We start from the raw sequence: 21,627 nt of genomic DNA, 5'->3' as shown, positions 1-21,627 counted from the left end.
GAAAGCAAAACCATTCCCAGATCGCACTAGTTTTTCACATGAATTTGAAGTCTAATCAGTGGCCCACATTCATACATAAACGTATCTATTGTGGGGTGAAAAATTAAGAAATGATCTTTAAGCTTTATCTCAAACCTGGTTTTCAATAAAATATTACCCTTTTATGTTTACATTTTAGGATTTTTATCAACCTGTCAATCAAATTCTTTCCATTTTTTCCCCCAGGGACATATTTACCATTTATATCTGCCGTGATTCATGAATTTCAGCATACTAGGAGTTAGACACCATGAAGTAAAATCTAGAAGTTGCCATCGTATAGTTTTTTGAGACTTCCATATCCTTGCACTAGAACAGTGCGTATGTGTGTTTCCTGATTCTAAGTATTTATTTAAGAATGCATTTAAAAATACTGAAAAAGCAAAACACTTAATAAAAATTTAAATCATCAGTAACCCCATCACACATTGAAATCCACTGGGCTAAATTTGGCCTCATTTTAGAGTCTCTTTGGACAGACTGTTATTATGGGAACAGGTGTCTCATGCTGAATCTGATTGCACATTGCTGGTTTCCATTAAGGGACAAGGCGCCATCAGAACTCGTGTGAAATCTCTGGCTTCATCCCAATTTCAGAAGTCAGTTTTGCAGATGACTCAAGCAGGAGCTTAAAATAGTGGATGATTTAAAAACCAAACCAAAACAACAACAACAACAAAAAACTTCCCCTGTGGCCTTGGGAGAACTGTCATTTGTGTTAATGTGGCTGGAAATGAAAACAGCTCCTTCCTCAGTCCTGGAACAAGCATGGTTTCTTCCTCACGGAAAGCATACACATGGAATGACTTTAAAGTGGCCTTAGGGCTCATGCAATAAACTGAGACAGCTGTCTTTCTTTGATATGGTGATTATTCTGGGTCTGCATCTCAGAAAACTTAATGAAAGGCACATAGAAGTAAGAGATGTTGGAGCCAAGTTGATCCAGTAGTTTAGTACCAATGTCAAAGTCAACTCCATAAACTGTGAATGGTAAGGAACACGATGTTTTGTTCTACCTAACTCATCAGTGCCCATTCTGTGTGCTCATGGCACACATATGCACTCACCATGCCCTCAGCTGGAACACCTTCCCCATAGGTTGCCCATTTCAACTCCTACATCAAACTATGCTGAAATGTAATCTTCCCCACAATGGCTGTCGCAGACTTTCCTAAGGAAAGTTGGACTTTCTCTCCTCTGTGCCTTGTGACATTTTGTATATACTTCCAGGCTACTTTTGGCATACTTGTCATTGTTCAGTAATTATTTGTCTCTAATTCAATGAGAGACAGATAATACTTAGGCCACCTGATGCAAAGAGCCGACTCATTGAAAAAGACTTTGATGCTGGGAAAGATTGAGGGCAGGAGGATAAGGGGACAACAGAGGATGAGATGGTTGGATGGCATCATTGACTCAACAGACTTGAGTTTGAGCAAACTCTGGGAGCTAGAGAAGGGCAGGGAAGGCTGTTGTGCTGCAGTCCATGGGGTCGCAAAGAGTCAGACATGACTGAACGACTGAACAACAACAAATTCAATCAGGGAGCTCCTTGGGAAAATTAGTCAATTTCTTAGTTATCTTTGGACTCAATGTCCAATACCTAGAACACTGCCTAACCTGAGTAAGGATGTACCCGTATGTCAGTTTAATAAAATGATTGAATATATTAAGGCAAATTGTGGTAGTCTGGGGAATGATGAATGTGCTTTCACAACCTCTACTGAAATCTGAAGTTTCTTGTGTGAGGAACTGAGAAGGATTTTTCAGATTTCTTTGAATACATTGTCAGTGTTGTTTACCATCTACTCTGCAGAATTTAAAATCTGCTCAATGGAATAATGTCTTAGACCATGTAGAAGAATGACACAAGTGAGGTGAACTATGCAAATGAGATGATATAAAACATTTCCATTTTTATTAGAGGCTGGGAAGAAGGCAGATCATTTCTGAGTTTAAAAAAAGAAAACTTTTATTGGAGCCTAGAGAAAGAGTCTGTTTCATAAATTGCATTAAATATTTGGTATGTAAAATTCCGGCTGTTGTTCTGCATTAAATGGATACATTGCACCCCTTACCTAATTAAGAAACCATATGGAGACAAGACACATTTACATAAACAAAAGCAGAGAAGCCAGCTCTATTGGGTTGTCTCCAATTATGTAACTTGGTTTCCAAGGTATGGATTTGTTCTCTGACTTAAATATTGCCATGGACCAAATAGTTTCCAGACATTGAATGGAATTTAAAGAGCTAGTTCTAAGGTGCCTTGACTTCATTTAAATATTGCAGTGAAAGGGACCCTGCAATACTATGCAGTTTCCTACGTTTAATAACTGCTTGCCTGTTAAAGCCAGTAGTTTTGGAATCTGCCCAACAGGAAATCCATTGTATATTATTACGTAGCTTTGCAGGATAACCATGTGCCTGGCGTATGGTTTAACCGTTTACTACATGTTTGTTGAATAAATAAATGCCTCAGTGTGTTTTCAGAGTTGGTGGCCTAACACAATTGCTCTAGCATACATATGGGTAGCAAACAGTCAAGAAATGGTATAAACAACAGTTTGTATCATGACGAGCACTGGGATGAAAATAATAACCATCACAGAACTGAAACACGAATATTGGGGTAATAAGTTTGGAGTGGAAATCTAAATCATAGTTATAATGCTTTCTCTTTTGTTTGATGGTGTTTATCCAGACAATGATACTGATGGCAGTCAGTGGTGGCAAATTAAATGTATGTAACGATTTACTACTTACTGTATTTTATCCCATATATCATCTCACTGTACCATCACAGAGTACCCATTTTATGGATGAGAAAAAATGGAACCTCAGAATTAAGTTCTTCACCTAAGGTCACAAAGTTAAATCAGACTTTAAATCAGGTTACTTGATTCTGAAAGGTCTTTTGTTTTGCCAGATTTAGTCTTTGCTTTATGGCAGAGTTATTGGTGGAACTTGCAAACACAAATGCATGTTTTGTTGCAGCGAGAAGTGTTCTTTGGAGATAGAAGAGAAAACAATGAAATGTATTTCAAAATACTCTTGGGGAAAAGGTATGAAAATAATTTAGAATTTCTCAGAATATGTTAAAACTCATCTTCGTTTGTACTCTAATCCCATGAAATGCCAGCACCCTTCACTGAGAGTCCAGGGGTTTATGAATCCCAATTTGGAATGACTGTTCCTCTACTGTGCCCAGTCCTATTACAGATTTCACATTTCAAACAGTCCAACATTGGCAGTTTTACCTGGCTAAATATGATAAAATGAAAGAAGACCTGGTTCCAGTCCCTTAATTTTTACTGACGTTCACTGCATCTTGGTAGAGCCCTTGTATCCTAATTGGAGTTTTAGTCGTTAAATATTCCTGCTTAAAAGAGGGGAAACTGTTTCTAAAGGAAACATTGCAAAACCCTTCTCATTATTTTATTCTCAGCCATGCTTGTTCTCTGCCTGCTTTGTCTGTTCCTGACTTGAGTGAAGATGCCTAGTCAGTTGACTATAATTAGTCGAGTCCTTGCTGTGCTGGTCTCTCAGATATTTTCTGGAGACCTTTGCTGGGTGTGTCCATAACACACTCATACAGAACTGAAATCACAGTCCAGCCAAAGGGATCAGTGAGTGACCTTTAAGATGAATGTTGCACTTAATTTAAGTAGGTGAGGAAGCACACAGATCCTTTAGCTTCTCATATTTTGGTTTTTTGAGCTGTGTAACATTGACTGCCCTGGTGGCTCAGATGGTCTGGTAGACCGTCCATGCGGTCGCAAAGAGTCAGACATGACTGAGCGAGTTCACTTTCACTTCATCTTTGCCATAGTGCTCGGCGAAGGCAGTGGCACCCCACTCCAGTACTCTTGCCTGGAAAATCCCATGGACGGAGGAGCCTGGTGGGCTGCAGTCCATGGGATCGTGAAGATTCGGACACAACTGAGCCACTTCACTTTCACTTTTCACTTTCATGCATTGGAGAAGGAAATGGCAACCCACTCCGGTGTTCTTGCCTGGAGAATCCCAGGGATGGCGGAGCCTGGTGGGCTGCTGTCTGTGGGGTCGCACAGAGTCGGACACGACTGAAGCGACTTAGCAGCAACAGCAGCAGCAGCAACAGCAGCAGCAGGCACTCACTAAATGACCCTATCTGACTTCTAAGGGTCCATTCACTTGAACTGAAATGGAATTGTAAGGCGTTTGAGTCAGATTTGCATTCAAATTCAGTCCCCGCTTACTAGCAACATAACTTTAGATAAGACACATATTTGAAGCATTTTCTCAAATGCAGAAAGTGGTACTCAACAACCTGCCACTTAGGGAGATGTTGTAACATTTAAATGACTTAATCCATGTAGAAGGCTTATTACCATAACCTATAACCATTCAATACATGGCAACTCTTATTTTTACTCTCTGCTAACGTAGTTCCCTGGTGGCTCAGATGGTAGAGGATCTTCCTGCAATGTAAGATACACAGGTTCGATCCCTGGGTTGGTAAGATCGTGACCACTTGGGAATGGCTACCCACTCCAGTATTCTTGCCTGAAGAATACCATAGACAAGAGTACCCTGGCAGGCTGCAGTTCGTGGGATCACAAAGAGTTGGACACAACTGAGCAACTAACAACAACAACACAAACCTAGTTTCCATGTTTTGTTTTGTTTTTAGCTTCCCCAAATACTTAACACCGTGAGCATTGGGATTTGATAGAGTGAAGCTTCACACTCTGGCTTTAAAGCAGATCTTGAGTATCACTGAGTGTTTCCTGCAGAAGCAACAGGAAAAAGCTGACAGATTCTTTGGAGGTGAATGCCTCCTGATGTGTGTTCAGCCTCTGTGTTGTCGGAGCTGGTTGTCTGTGACTTCTGCAGTTTTCCCTTCTGCTCTTCCTCATTTACAACAGGAACAAAAGATAGGTTGATGCTGGCCACATGCATTCTTTCTATCAGGAAAGTAATAGCTTTCTCAGAGACGTCTGTTTATGACTCATTGGCCGTCGATGGGCGTCACGTGGCCCTTCCCACCTGGGAAGAAGTAAACTCAGTCTGTGACTTTTCATTCCTCTACCAAGTGGGAGAAGGCAGTTGGAGGTCATCATCAGCATTTGTCACACCGAGTTTAAAAGTACAATCTAAGTTATAAAGCAGTGGTCAGTGTACGGAGATTCCAAGTAAGTTTACCTTGAAGTCTAAAATACCCATGCAGTCTTCCATATTGATCATTTATTAAAGTAAGCCACCCCTTCCCCGCCACTCGCCTCCAGGCCTAGGATTTGTCAGTTCAGTTCGGTCGCTCAGTCGTGTCTGACTCGTTGCGACCCCATGGACTGCAGCATGCCAGGCCTCCCTATAAATCACCAACTCCCAGAGTTTACTCAAGCTCATGCCCATTGAGTCAGTGATGCCATCCAACCATCTCATTCTCTCTCATCCCCTTCTCCTCCCACCTTCAGTCTTTCCCAGCTTCAGGGTCTTTTCCAATGAGTCAGCTCTTTGCATCAGGTGGCCAAAGTATTGGAGTTTCAGCTTCAGCAACAGTCCTTCCAATGAATATTCAGGACTGATTTCCTTTAGGATGGACTGGTTTGATCTCCTTGCAGTCCAAGGGACTCTCAAGAGTCTTCTCCAACAACAGAGTTCAAAAACATCAATTCTACAGATTTGTCAGTAACTTTTGTTTAATGTTACTTAAGTGTAGTTGATTTATGCTGTTGTGTCCATTTCTGTTGTATAGCAATGTGTTTCAGTTTAACATATAGATACACATACATTCTTCTTCATATTCTTTTCTAGTATTTCATGTTCTTTTCTATGATGGTTGTCAGCAACTTCTAGGTCCCAGCTTGGAACTTCTCTTGGCAACTTCCTAGTCCATTGGGTTAAGAAGGGGGTGTCTTCCAGGGGAGCAGCCTTCACTTTATGAGGGGAGCATCTGAAGGGCAGGGCACTGTTGCACCAGGAATTCAAGCCTGAGCCTAGGGAGGGTCTTCAGGAGGGGAAGCCAGAGATAATCAGTGTGAGAGAAACACCACCCCCAACACTTCACTATGCATACTAAAGCAAAGCAGGGGCCCAAAAGGAAAATAGGTAACTCTTCCACATGCCTGGTAAATAGCTTCAGTGTGTTCAACACTTTGTGACCATTCTCCAGGCAAGAATACTGGAGTGGGTTGCCATGCCCTTCTTCAGGGGATCTTCCCGCCCCAGGAATTGACCCTGCAGTCTCTCAAGTTTCCTGCATTCGCAGGCAGATTTTTTTTTTTAACCACTAGCACCCTTCTGTTTTCACTTTCTTCATTTCTTTATCAGAAGGATGCAAAGAAATGGTAATATATATACAAATGTATACCTATAACCTCTCACCTTTCCACTCTTACCAACATAAATTGACTTTCGTCGTTGTTGCTTTTTTTTTTTCTTGGAACCTGGCCTTTTCCCTAAATATGCATATTTATGTGGCTTCAATAATGGTTAAAATAGAATGTTACATTCAGCCTTTTTTTTTCCTCCTCTGAACATTGAGATTGATTGATTCTTTTAATTTCTTTTCCTTTTTTTTTTTAAATAGTGAAGTTTAGTTAATGTTGTGTTAGTTTCAAGTGTACAGCAGGGTGATTCAGGTATACGTGTGTGTGTGTGTGTGTGTGTGTGCGCACATACATATTACTGCCCTGTACCAAGATTCTTTGCCATTCCAGGTTAGCTGTTTAAAGGTATTAAACATATTTCCGTGCTGTTCTGTAGGTCTTACTGTTGGCCTATTTTTTATACAGTAGTGTATATCCGTTAGTCCTAAACTCCTAGTTTATACCCTGCCATATCCCCTTTGGGAACCATAACTTTGTTACCTCTGTCTGAGAGTCTATTTCTATTTTATAATTAAGACTGACTGATTCTTAATGGATGTCCTCGGAACAGCCAGGACACTCGAAGCAGATTTTCCCGTTCCACTCTTCTGCTCTCTGAAGACTGAACTATTTTATCAAAAGGCGCTTTATTAAAGTAGTAGGAAGCTCTCCTAACTGCTTTCAGATCTCTGTGTTTTGGGGCTCAGCTGGTTAAAGTTCGATTTATCTTATATTCCAGTCATTTTACTTAGGCTGGTTTAATATTGTCTGTTTCCTTAGAAACTGTTTTCTGTGACCACTTACCCCATTTCAGTAGTTTTCTTCTCACATTTATGCATTGTTATTGATACTAACTAAACAACAGCATTTAATGCACACCTGTGTTCACTCGGGCTACCCATTTGGGGCTTTGTCTTTGTTCATTGGGTGACCCTTTTCTGTAACAGTGAATTACTTTGGACAAAACTCAAAACCCCTGATGAGAGTGTGAACTGTTTGATGCCCATATAAAATCTTTTAATACCTTTGTCATTTCCTCTAATGCATGGATTTACAAAAGCCTGAGGAGACTTGGTATTTATTGAAGATGGAAATTGCCTTGAGCAGTCAGTAACAAAATGAATTAATATGTGACATATTTTGTGAAGCCCATTGTAAATATAATTTAAAACATTACAAAAAAAAAAAAAAAACACTTCTCAGATTCTCTCCTGAAACCTTTCTTTTTCATTTGATAGATACATATTTTATTTTTTGAAGGAGTTTATCAAACTTGTATGGCTTAAACTGTTTGCTCTCATTATCTGTGATATTGGCTTTAATGATGGATTTTTCATCTTGTGAGTTAACTTTTCTATTAATATGAGTTAACTTTTCTATTACAAATGTATTTGAAAACTTATAAATCTCAAGCTCTTTAATATGTGAGCACCCCCCCCTTGATTTGATACATTTAATGAAAAAAACAGTTTAGAGAATCAAGCTGTTGTGTTTAATTTATTTCAGTGGTATAGTACTTATGTATTCCTGTTGGTAAACAGTCTTTCCCATAACTCACTATCTTTTGTTTCTTTTTTCTTTACACAAACAAAAAATTATAGGTAGTCCTTCCTCCTATGTCCTTTTGTCTTTGATGATACCCCCTACAGGCTCTTTGAAAGGACATTCCACCTAATGTTGTGAGTTTTGTTTCCCCTTGACAGTGCTTAGTCATTTAGCTTACTGACTTCAGTGTACACAAATGTCTGTGTTTGTTAAGAATTACAATGATGGCACCCAAAAAGCCAGGTTAGGACACAGATACCTCCTGGCCTCCAGACTCTCCCCTGATGACCTGGATTTTCTTCTGCTGGTTTCATTGGGTCACTTTTTCCAGCTGGTCGTAGAGACTGGTTTGCTTTGAATGAGAGAAACCCTCTCTGGGGCAGCGTTGATCTTGGTATTGAAGATCAATACCAATACTTGGTATTTGCTTACTTTGTTCTTTTTCCAGAATTCCATGAGAAGGCACAAAATAGGGTTCTTCTTGGTTATGCTCCACATTGCTCATACTTATGTCTTTCTTCCCTTGGCTGTGTGCTAGTTTCCTGGGGCTCAGGTCCTTGCTAAATAGATTAAAATGGCAATGGAGCTAAGTCTTGGCTCCTGCTTTTTCCTTTTCATATTATTTCTCTCCAGTCATCACTTCCCTATACTTGGGGAGACATATTTATTTCTTCACTTTGAGCAAATGTAACTGTAGGTCTTAAACTATAGCTTGTTAGTGATTTGCTTTGGTTCCTAGCCTTCAAAATGAAGTCAACTTTGGGCAGAAATGTTGGGGCAGGGAATGATGGTCTAAGACAAGCAGAAGAGATGCACATGCCCTTGAGAAGGTTTGGTAAGTTTGGAAAAGAAACTATATCTGAGTTTGAACACCAGTCTCCAAGGTTCATAGGTAAAGAAAGTGGACAGTTGCCAATCCTTTGGACATACCTTATGACTGACCATTCTCCACCAACATCACCATTATTCATACTCATGTGTGGGAGAACCAGATCTTTTCCCTCCATTATTTCAGCATTTTGAGGCACCTGGGGACCCTCATTGAATACTTTGAGGTAACCACTCAACAGGCTGAATCTCAAGATTCAGCCACAGGTATCTCTCAGTTCACTCAACAAAAATATAAAGATGAAAAGCTGTAGTTAGAGGAGGTCTCCTATTCATTACCTTCACATGTCTAAGAACCCTGAATGTGTGTTCGGCTAAAGGTACCCTATCACGCTAATTCAATCTCTAGACACTAATTCATCTGTATAGGCCTTGAAGGCCTGCTGATTAGGATGCAGAGTTTTCCAGTAGAGATTCTTAGAGCCAGTGGTGTTTTTTGCCCTGATGTAGGTGCTGCCAGTGTAGACTGTTCTAACACCTTCTTCCATTTCACAGGAACTGACAATGGTGAAGTCCTCCCTGATTCCATCCCATCAGCTCCTGGAACGCTGCCTCATTTCATAGAGGAGCCAGACGATGCTTATATCATCAAGAGCAACCCCATTGCACTGAGGTGCAAAGCAAGGCCAGCCATGCAGATATTCTTCAAATGCAATGGCGAGTGGGTCCATCAGAATGAGCATGTCTCTGAGGAGAGTCTGGATGAGAGTTCAGGTAAGAATGGGAAGCAATCGGAAGAATCTATGGTAGCTTCTCAGATTTTTATGTCAATCTGACTGGGGATACCTGTGTTAAATCAGACACCTTATTTGAGTGAAGTCATATTAACAGTATCCCAGGAATATAAGAGGGGGTCGTGTCTTGAAATGACTCCACAGCTTTCCTGCTAGTCTACTCCAGTACGGTAGACAAGCATTTTTTATTTTCCTGCTCTATATCACATTAAGACCTAATTTTGTATAAAAGTTAATATTCTCCCTGGAAATAAAATCAGGCGGTCACTGTTTTCATTTTCTGAATTCTGAATATTTTTTTTTTCATGACATAAATCTTTCAAGAAGCACCCTTTTAAGCAGTCTAAATTCAGTTTCTCTAATCTTTCTTCTTGGATATTATTCTTGTATGCTTCATTCTCTACAGCTGATGGTTTCTGAGTCGTCTGAGTTCTTTTGATTACTGTGTAATGATAAAGAAGTTCACATTAGAAGACCAGATTTGAATAGCATCTCCTGTATAAAAGAATTTCAGAACCATCTTTATTAGCTGGCTGATTTGTCTGGTGAGGAGTGATGATGAGAATGGTGATCATATTAGCTAATATTTATTGAGCACTTACTATTTAACCAGACCTTATCTAAGCTTCTGATGCACATTATTCTACTGTCTCCTCAACAGCCCTCTGGGATAAATAATGCTGTCATTGCCTTCTTATAAATAAGGGAACGGAGGCTCAAAGAGATTAAGTAAACTGTGGGCTTGTGCTGGATATCTAATAAGATCATTTGACTCAAAACTTTCAAAATGTATTACTTTTATATTTTAGCAGATAATAGAAACAGTATATGCTTTTGAACTTTGGCTTCTCAGACTAACAGAAAATTTAGCCTTATCCTAAACCCAATTTGATGTTACTCTATATTATTGATTTTTATTAGTTCTAAACTTACTAGATGTCAGATTTTAAATAAATAAAGTCATGAATAATTAGGAAGTTGTGTCAGCTTAATTTATTAACTATATACCAGTCCTGTTTAGTACATTAGGCTAAGTCTTTCAGAGTATTCCAGGAAGGGAAGGAAGCAAACTCTGATCTAAACCTTCATACCTACTAATAGGTTTATGACCAGTATAAGTGCAAATGAAGTTTTGATAAATGTCTAAAGAGAGGTAGATGGTGCTAGGGAGGATTTTAAGAAATCATGTCTAACTGGGACTCTCCAGAGAAGGCAATGGTACCCCACTCCAGTACTCTTGCCTGGAGAATCCCATGGACAGAGGAGCCTGGTAGGCACCAGTCCATGGGGTCGCTAAGAGTCAAGCACAACTGAGCGACTTCACTTTCGCTTTTCACTTTCATGCATTGGAGAAGGAAATGGCAACCCACTCCAGTATTCTTGCCTGGAGAATCCCAGGGACAGAGGAGCCTAGTGGGCTGCCGTCTATGGGGTTGCACAGAGCTGGACACGACTGAAGTGACTTAGCAGCAGCAGCAACTGGGACTCTTAGGAAAGGTGTGGAAGCAACAGTATTTGAAAGGAGCATTGAATATGTGGTTCTGTTAAGCATAATTGATGCTACACTCTACGGAAGAGAGAGGGGTCTCTTTGGTCAACATTAGCAAATGAAAGAAAGCTGAGTGTGTGTTCTACTTAGCTTGGTTTGGTTGAAATATAAAATTGATACAGGAGATAGCAGTTGATAGCTGGAAAACAGCTCAATCAGTGGCATGAAAGACCTCAAATATCAGCAAGAAGTCCTTTACTCAATTTTATGGATATTTTGTTAATGGTAGGAATTGATTATATTGACATAAGGGAATGCAATCGCTTTGAAACTATACTTCAGAAGATGAATCTGGAACAAGCCTTCGGGATGGTAAGGAGAAGCAGGAATGGAGAAGTTAAGAGACTTGAGTAATTCAGCTGAGAAAGCAAGGTCTGCTTCTTGAGGAATGGCCACAGAAATAAGAACTAGATAGCTGATGTGAAAAGCAATGGCACAAATCAGACTTAATAGCTGAATGAGTGAACAAATGGAGAAATAAAAACGAGTCTCTTAACAGAAGGAAAAGGGTTATGCCATTAATATTAGTAATCACATTAGCAAGGAGAAGAGTCTGAGATCATTGAACAAACTACACGTGAAATACTTATGGGATAATGAAGAGAGATAGATCTGGAACTAAGGTCGTCATCATAAAGAGTGAAGCCATGGAGATGGAGGGGTTGTCAAGAGAGAATGGGCAATATGACAAGAAAATGGAGCTAGAGACGCAGACACACCTCCTGAGGAGTCCGAAGAGGGACATCGCACCCAACAAAGAAGTAAGCAGGGTATGCTGTGTTCCAAAGCAGAGGGGGAGTCATTCCATAAAGATCTTCAGATGTTACTCTGTCTCTGCCTAGGAACAATGAAGGAGGCAAAGAACTGAACATATACATCAACAGTGCTAACGATTATGCAGTTCTGAGCTAATTTGGGTTTGTAGCATAAATGCATCCAAAGGTAGAGAATCACAATTCCCTAATCATTCCACTTTGGAATTAGAAGGAGGAAGAAAACAGAAGTGCTTGTTTTAGATACACTATTCTTCAGACCAAAAGCATGCTTAGAATTCTAGTTTCTAAATGTGAGACTGGGAAGGGATCTCAGTGGTAAACATAACAGCTCTGTTTTGTTTATTAAAATAAAAGGTTCCAAGAAATGCAAGTAGTTCATGGCATAGCTATTGCTAGAACCCAGATCTCCTGATCTTCACTATGGATATATTTCCTTGATACTATAAAGGACTGTACAGATTCCTATGGTCTCCTTCCCAATCAAAATATTGACAAATTTCCTTACTGACATCGGGATGGGTTTCATCACCTGTCTCAGCATTTTCTACCATCAATCTGTTTAATGTTTAATTTCCCAAGTATAATCCTTATCGCTATTCCACTGGAGTTTGGCCGTTCCTTACCATCTCAGCCATCTCTCCAAGGGCGAATCCCTTATTCTATGTTGTGTTCCCAGCACTGATAGAAGTTTGTAATAATTAAAGGTACAGAGACATTTCCAGGATTCCAGGTATAGTTTCCTTCTTAAAGGAAGGGTTTGGCAAAAATCAAAAACAATGAAGAGCATAAATTGAATCTTCGTATTGGAAAAGTTTTTGCTTCTGTGTTCCAAAGATTGGGATCATGGAGAGACCTAGGTGAATAAATCTGGTGTTAAGAGAGTTTGAGTCACAAACAGTAGCAATCTCATTTACCTTTGCATGAAGACTTCCAAGAAAACTCTTGATATCTGGGGAGAGAGCAACAAGGCGAACAGCATTGACCACAGGACAAAAGCCTACAGAACAATGTGAAACATGAAACGTATATGTCTCTTAAGCTCAGCTAGTCCAACTGGAGAGGAACTCAGATACTAGTGGCTCCATAGGGTTGTGTGTTTTTTCCTCAGACATTTCTGTCCTAGATTTTGCCAGTACTGAAATGAAAATATCAGAAAACCTTTGGGTAAACTGCTCCAAATAAAAGATAGGAAGAACATTGAAAAATGGTCAGCTATTATTTTATACTACTGCTAGAAAATCCTATATCCATTCTCATTTAAAAATCTCTTGATAAATATTGCAGGCCCATTTAACACTCTACCCTCTTGTAATTTCACAACATGCAGTTTTGTTATTGCTTCCTCCTTTTAATTCCTTTCTCATTGCTAGGCAACTCCATGTCTTGAAGACAGCGGCGTTGATTACATTCTCTGCCTCCATGTAAAAGTCTCTGCCTTTGCTTCCTTAAAAAAAAAATAATTAAAAAAGACCAATAAAAGTCACAAATTTCAAAGGAACTGGGAAGAACAAAAAAATCATAAATGACAAAATCTGAAGAGATTATACACTGATTTTAAAAAACAAGCTGTTGAGAAAGAACTTTAATTTTAACAACTACCTTTTGAAAAGAATTTAATAAGCACAACCTTTTCTTCCAAGTTATTTTGATTGAATCAATAGAAATGTCTCTCCCTAAAACTGTTTTTTTCTTCTGTGTGCTTAATGAAAATCGCTGTCTACTGCACACTGCAATTATGTTTCCTAAGCTCTGTATTCATAGTGGAAAAGTGGACACTGGAGCAAGATGAGTAGAAATATTAGACCCCAAACTAATGCATAAGTGCAATTAAGGTTGGAAACAAAATGGCCCTCAGGTATTGAAAAACAGATGCATTACCCCTCCCCTGGGTTTCTTCATTGTGGAGCTGGAGAATGGGAATTGGCTACCTTACAGCCTTAATGGCTTTTGATGGGGTCTGAAAAATAGTTCCTGCCAGTCCAGGGGGAGTGAATGCCTCTAGGAGACCAAGAGCAGTAGGACCACATTTGACCAGGGGTAGACTGACGCGACTTAGCAGCAGCAGCAGAGAATTATCCATGCTGTTAAGAAGTTGAAAAGTATCTGCTTCAATATCTTTGGCCAACACGGTCTCCATTTTTAAATCCCAGAGAACTTTGATATCCTTTTTACTTACAGGTTTTCTTTCTTCACCGAACTAATGGGAAGGGCACAGGACCTGGGAGTGTTGGGAGTCCACACAGAATCTTTTGTGTTTGCAAATTGGAAGCAATAAGTCCTTTCAGTTGTTAAAGGCTGCAAACTGCCTTTGATCTTTTCTGGTAATTTGGCCCCGTCATCTAACAGTTCAAATAAGAAGAAAAAGGATTGTGTGTTTTCATGCAATTTAGCTTGGAAAACCCAGAGCAAGAGTTCTTTCCTGCAGAAAGCACAATTTATTTGACATGAGTTACTGTGTTTGCCCAGACATGGCTATACCCTTAGTAATGTACACTTTTAGTTCTCTGCACAAGCCAAGCAATCCCCTTTCATTTGTTCTGCCTCATTTCATTTGGAAATATGAGAAGTCTTCTTCCTTTATTTTTCTTCAGCTAATATCTGGAGTTGAGAGGCAATCCCAATTCAGGCATCATGCCCCTGAGAAAAGGGTGGATTGTTCCAATAACCCAGAAATTAAGAGTTTTAGTATAATAAGCAAGTACGTGTGCACACACACATACAGAGAGAAAAACAATAACCAGGAAAACTCATCCTTGGCAATCAGAATAATGTAGCCTGTGGGAAGCTTGAGTTATCAATAAGCTTAGCTACTTCTTTATTGTTCAATAAAAACGGAGTTCCCTTAACAAGCCTCCCTGGCTGTTATTCTGCCTTGGAGATATCGAACTCTAATGAGTGAAATAATGTGTATTTCAATGCATTATGCGAAAAGTCTCAACTCCAGTAAACTAATATTTTTCTTCTTAAAGAATATCATTTCAGGGATTTCACTGTGAGACTTCCTTCTGAAAGAACTGGAGTCACTCTCTGGGGAGAAGAGGTTAATGGATTGTGTTGAGAAAAGGGAGAAGAATAGAAATAAAAATGTATTAAATCTTTAAAATTTATATCTAAGAACTTTGCTATGCTGGTGATGGGGATTTGGATATAGTATCTTCCAGAAAACCATTAATTTGAAGTTACCTTCAGTGTTCACAAATCACCAGGATACATTTGGGAAGCATATATTTGAGACCACGAAACACAGAAAAATCCATCTCTCAACTGTTCCATTGCCAGTTTGTTGGTTTAAAACTCATGTTTATAGAAACATTCTTCCACCCCACCCAGGTTTTATCTTGTTCATTACTCTGCTTCTCAGAGAGGACTGACCTATTCTAAAAAGGTGTTCAGGAAAATATTATGAATTCCTTCCCAAAATTTGTGACAGCACATGCATGTCTTGTGTGTCTAATTTAAACCTGTCCTACCAAAAAAAGAAAAAAAGCTGTTTAATATCATTTCATTCATAGCAGAGACAGAAGGCAGCCAACCATCTTATATAATTTAACGGCAAATCATGATATCGGCCTGATATTTGTTCTAAACCCTAAATTCCTAATCAGTGTCTTTGGACGTTTGTAGCCTTTTCTGTTCATACAGCATTTAGAAGTGTGTTTCTTTATGTGCTGCTGCTGCTAAGTCGCTTCAGCCATGTCTGACTCTGTGCGACCCCATGGATGGCAGCCCACCAGGCTCCCCCGTCCCTGGGATTCTCCAAGCAAGAACACTGGAGTGGGTTGCCATTTCCTTCTCCAATGCATGAAAGTGAAAGTGAAGTTGATCAGTCATGTCCAACTCTTCGTGACCCCATGGACTGCAGCCCACCAGGCTCCTCCGTCCATGGGATTTTCCAGGCAAGAGTACTGGAGTGGGCTGCCATTGCCTTCTCCTTTCTTTATGTGCAGTGGGACTTATAAAGATATTTTAAAAACTGAGGACAGTCCTGTGGTTAAGAGTGTTAATATTTGTGCAATATGACACCTACCATTTTTGAGATCTGTTTATCCATTTATAGACTTTCTTAAGGTCTGTATGTTGCTTAGTATCCTTTCACTTCAGCTTTGCCTTGTATAAAATGGCAGTTATAATTGTATCTACTCTGGGAACTAAAGTTGGGGTGGTAGAACCTAATGTGTGTGCCATACTTAGCTCGGGGTCTGGTATTTAGTGAATTCTCAATCGAGGCTAGCCTTCAAAATGATAAATATACAACTGCTAAATCGGTGTGTTATTTTATCTTTTCAGTTATAAAACATTTCATTGTGTTTTACAGTGTTACCGATGTATACATAGGCAGCAGTAGTAGTTTCTATGCTTCTAAAAATAAATGGAAAATTATGAACTTGTACAGTTCCAAAAAGTGCTAGTGTGGTGGTGTTCATTCACTAAGTCGTGTCTGACTCTTTGTGACCCCGTGAATTGCAGCACGTGAGGCTTCCCTGTCCTTAACCATCTCCCAGAGCTTGCTCAAACTCAAGCCCATTGAGTCAGTGATGCCATCCAACCATCTCATCCTCTGCCGCCCCCTTCTCCTGTCCTCAATCTTTCCCAGCGTCTGTATTATTAATAGGTAAAGAGTTGTCTTTCGTGGGATGACATCTTATTTGCCTAGGATTCACTGCGTTGATTTACATATTGTCTTGGTGATTTGCAGAGCCCCTGCTATCATCGAGGGAGATAGAATTGGTGGGATGATCTCAGGATAATTTACTACCAGGAAGTTGTTGTAGTGTCTGCAGGAATGAAAAGCCATTGACTGGCGCAACAGGGTTGAAAATCATGGGTGGGTTACCCACAAGCTGTGAGTGAGGTCTGAGTAAGTCATTCACGGGTCTTGTCCTCTAAATAATGCTCCCTTCCCTACTCCTGCTTCTTAAATTTCCCTTCTGTCTGTTATCAGACCACGCTATCGAGTTAATTTACTTTCCTCTGCCAGACACCTCTGTGATGATTAATTCTAATCTCCAGTGAGGATGAAACTGGAGAGCTTGGGTGTATTCTTAGTTTCTGTACTTAAGACTGAACTTGCCATACTTCTGAGGGATATGTGGAGTGGTTATTATCCAGGGGAAACTAAAAAGTGTTCATTAGGCATAGTGCACTTTCAAAGGAGGATGGGTTTTGTTTTTTTTTTTATCAAAATACATTTTAATCTTGTTGCTAGGATAAAGTGGCAAAAGACATTTAGCCCTAATTAAGCATCTGCCAGTAAAATGAAATATGGATCTACCTTTCAATTAGCTCCATTTAATTTGCTACTTTCAGTATAGCATGTTGGCCTGAAGACGTGTAAGCTCCCTTAAGAAATGGAAGCACAGTTCCATCTAAAGGCTTCTTTGCATCTCAAAGTTTTAAATCTTCAAATATGGGTCAGATTCATGTGTCTTTACTAGAGCCTTGCCCTAGACCCTGAGCTAAATACTGGGCCTTCAGGTTGTAGGTAGAATGGTGCCCACCCTAGAAGCTTTTGGTGATGCTATCGAGAGGTTAGAAGCCCATCTTGTGTGATCTTTGGCAACCTGTGCTTCTCCTGTTGTAGAATTTGTCACACTCCAATGTTGGGGCAGGGTGAAGTGTCTCCTGCTTTATCCACAAGCTCCTTGCGAACAGGAATCTTCATCATTTGCTTTGTCACGGTATCTTCAGCGCCTGGCAAAGTGGCAAACACATCTGAGGCCTCAGTACAATGTTTTAAAAATAATGTATGTTGTCAACTGTGTCTTTGATCTGTTTCTTATGACATGGGACCTGCAGCTAAATAATAGGACCAGTAATAGCATAGTTTTAGGATGATGGATATGATGACATTAATAAAAGTAAAGAGACATACACATGATACAATGATTAGTCAAGAATAATATGTTCTTCAAAATTTGGGGAAACTTACTGTTTGAGTCTACTTTCTAGGCTCTAAACCTTGGCTTCTTGTTGTTGTTCCATCACCAATCATGTCCAGTTCTGTGCAACCCCATGGATTACAGCATATCCTCCTTCCCGCTCCTTCACTATCTCCTGGAGTGTGCTCAAATTCGTGTCTGTTGAGTTGGCAATGGCATCTAACCATCTCTTTCTCTATCGCCCCCTTCTCCTCCTGCCCTCAATCTTTCAGGGATCAAGGTGTTTTCCAAAGAGTTGGCTCTCTGAATCAGGCGGTCAAAGTATTGGAATTTCAGCATCAATCCTTCCAATGAATATTCAGGGTTGATTTCCTTTAGAATTGACTAGTCTGACCTCCTTGGGACTCTCAAGAGTCTTCTCCAACACCACAATTTGAAAGCATTCTTTGGTGCTCAGCTTTCTTTATGGTCCAGCTCTCACATCTGTACATGATTACTGGAAAAATCATAGCTTCTGCTTTCGTCGGCAGAATGATATCTCTTTTTAAATTTTAATTAATCTTTGCTGTCTAGGTTTGTCACAGCTTTCCTTCAAAGGAGCAAACATCTTTTAATTTTATGGCTGCAGTCACTGTCCCCCATGATTTTGGAGCCAAACAAAATCTGTCGCTGCTTCCACTTTTTTCCCCATTTGCCATGAAGTGGTGGTACTAGGTACTAGATTCCATAATCTTATTTTTTCTAGTGTTGAGTTTCAAGCCAGCTTCTTCACTCTCCTCTACTGCCTGGACTAGTAAGAGACAAATGGAAAATGGCCCCTCTTATGCATGGTGGATTCACTTCTTCAAACAGAATGGGCTGTTTTCCATCTTCATAGTAGACAGTGGAATGAGATTGGGCTGTGTCAGAGCCAAGTACACGCATCAGAGGGACTGAGGGATCAAAGGAGATGCTGGTCTGTTAAAGGAAGTTCTTGAATAAAAGGTGGTTGCTTCTCGTGGGGAGTTTGATTTTTTTTTTTCTCTTGCCCCAAATTGAGCAAGATCCCATACTACTCGTGAAGCTGTATTAGAATAGTTCTTTGGAGCTTTATCTGTGCAAGCTAACTCAATAGAATCATTCTCTGGGTTAATTCCCAATCATGAAACTGCTCAGTGTAGAAAGCCAGGCCTGGAATAGGCATGGCACTGAGCTAGAACAGTCTAGGGAAATGGGCACAGAGATTAGGGTGGAAACAGTTCACCACAATCCAACCACTAGCCTCTTAACTACTTTTGTGTGGTTTGAAAATATTACAGGAGGAAGAGGGATTCTCCTTTTTTCCCTTGAATCTAGTTAGTTAGTTATCTGAGTATCCTGCTACAGAGAACTTTCAAAGACTGAACATCCAGTTGTGCTGATGTGTTTAGCCTCAGAGAACCGTGTGAAACCCTCCCCATGCACCCATCCCCAGGTGCATCTGAGAACTGGTTGGCAGGAAAAACCATGGCAGGATGGTATTGATGGCCTTCCTGGAAGTCTGATGATAATCAGAAGATGAAAGGCAAGGGGACAGCTATTAGGTACTGGCTGCAGCTGGCATGGTGCTGAACGTTAAGTACTACTCTAGAACCCTTTTGTAAAGAACAAGTTAGGACTTAAGCTAGAGCCCTTTTGTTAATACTCTGTATCATCCTAGGGAAAAACTCAAATGGGCTTTTTGGTCAACCCGATAATTTTCAGCCTTTTTCTCTCTGTTCCCTCATTTCCTCTATATCTCTCTTCTCTGAACAGTGAAGCATATACTTCAATTAGTTTGAAAATTCCCTAACTTTTATTCTCCCAACAGGATTAGACCTGCTAAGAGTAACTAGTGTTTCCTATCTGATAAATAAGGGGATTATAGCAATAACTGCTGTCAGCATTTTTCTCATTTAAACAAATAAAGGTGACAAATGATGAAGTTCTGTGCGGCTCTGTTGTGTTTAGTACATGCGGAGCAATTACTCATCCGCTGCCAACATTCGTCTCTCTACAACTAAACCATCCGCAGCGTAGAAAGCTTATTAGCATTTCAGTTCCATAGTCATATTTTTATCTTCTGTAAGACTCTCCTCCATAACAAAGGCTGATGGTTATAATTTGCACAATAATTTAAAGGGTTGGACTTTTCCGTGCCTATTAGAGTTGCACAAGTTATCAGGTACCATGCTCGTCTTATTTATGACATGCCAGCTTCCATTTGCCTGGGATTTTTGTTCCCCTGTAGCACTTCCTCTGAACAAGTTAGCTGCCATCTCTTGAGATGGAGAAGTAGATGCTGATTCTACAACAGCATTGGAGGAACTTCAGTGCGGGGGCCTGGGGGGGTGGGTAAAGGAGTCCTGAAATAGAGCTGTTTTAAGTGAATGTTTCTCAGACATGATTTCTCATGTATATGTGTAAATTCACACATTTATACATGTATGCATATACATTTATTAGTGCATGTACACATTGCGCTCAGTCATGTCTGATTCTTTGTGACCCCATGGACTGTGTACCGCTAAGCTCCTCTGTCCATGGGATTTCCCAGACAAGAATACTGCAGTGGGTTGCCATTTCCTCCTCCAGGGGATTTTCTGGACCCGGGGATCAAACCCTCATCTCTTATGTCTCCTGCATCGGCAGATGGATTCTTTACCTTTGCGCCACCTGTGTGCGTGCTGTGCTTAGTTGCTCAGTCCTGTCTGACTCTGTGCAGCCCCATGGACTGTCAGGCTCCTCTGTCCATGGGGATTCTCCAGGCAAGAATACTGAAATGGGTTGCCGCTGTCTCCTCCAGGCGATCTTCCCAAGCCAGAAATCAAACCCAGGTCTCCCTCATCAGAGGCAGATTCTTTACCATCTGAGCCACCAGGGAAGCCCACACCACCTGGGAAGCACTTTATTAATGCATACACACACACACACACACACACACACACACACAATATCACTCAAAGAACAATAGTGAAGGTTTATGAGAGTGTATATACTCTTCCCTGGTGGTTCAGACGGTAAAGTGTCTGCCTATAATGCACGAGACCCGGGTTCAGTACCTGGGTTGGGAAGATCTCCTGGAGAAGGCAATGGCAACCCACTCCAGAATTCTTGCCTGGAAAATCCTATGTATGGAGGAGCCTGATAGGCTATAGTCCATGGGGTCGCAGAGTCAGACACAACTGAGCAACTTCACTTCACTTCACTTCATGAGAGTATACACTATTTAATATTTTATTTTTATGAAATGTTTTTTGTTATGCTGAAGAAAAGTATAATGGAGACAAACTGCAATTTCCCAAGGGTTTTCCTGGAGGGTATAGTTGACAAGGCTAAATATTTCATGTTAGAAGAAAAAGGCCTGGTATGGAGAGCACACGATACTTTGTGGGAGAGGGGAGGTTACCTAATTCACTTGTGGCCTTCTTTTTTAATTTGAATACAGTTGTTTTACAGTGTTGTTAGTTTCTGCTGTATGATAAGTGAGTCAGCCCTAAGTAGACATGTATCCCCTCTCTCTTGGGCCTCCTGCCCTTCAAAGGTCCTCGTAGAGTTCCCACGTGTGAACGTGAAGGTGCTACTCTCTTGATTCAGACCACCCTCCCCTCACCCGCTGTGTTCACACATCCATTCTATATATCTCTGTCTCTATTCCTGCTTTGAATTGGGTTCATTGGTACCATTTTTTCTAGGTTTCATATATATGCATTCATATACAGTTATTTGTTTTTCTCTTTCTGACTTACTTCACTCTATAGGACGGACTCTAGGTCCATCCATGTCTGCACACATAACTCTCTTTCATTCCTTTTACTGGCTGAGTAATATTCCACTGTATGTTTGCACCACATCTTTATCCATTCA

The 21,627-nt window shown here is 40.3% G+C and overlaps 1 protein-coding gene across 2 annotated transcripts in view; it reads left to right on the top strand.

Moving 5' to 3' along the window:
• UNC5D (unc-5 netrin receptor D) overlaps positions 1-21,627 on the top strand; it is a 628,812-nt gene that overhangs the window by 346,029 nt on the left and 261,156 nt on the right. For both annotated transcript variants that reach the window (XM_068971067.1, XM_068971066.1), the window contains exon 2: positions 9,321-9,539. In XM_068971067.1, coding sequence (XP_068827168.1) covers positions 9,321-9,539 — 219 coding nt within the window. The remainder of the gene's footprint in view (positions 1-9,320; positions 9,540-21,627) is intronic.

Source organism: Capricornis sumatraensis, chromosome 4, assembly GCF_032405125.1.
Source record: "Capricornis sumatraensis isolate serow.1 chromosome 4, serow.2, whole genome shotgun sequence".
NCBI lineage: Eukaryota > Metazoa > Chordata > Mammalia > Artiodactyla > Bovidae > Capricornis > Capricornis sumatraensis.
The sequence above is the reverse complement of the archived record's forward strand: the minus strand, read 5'-3'. Positions and strand labels throughout refer to the sequence as shown.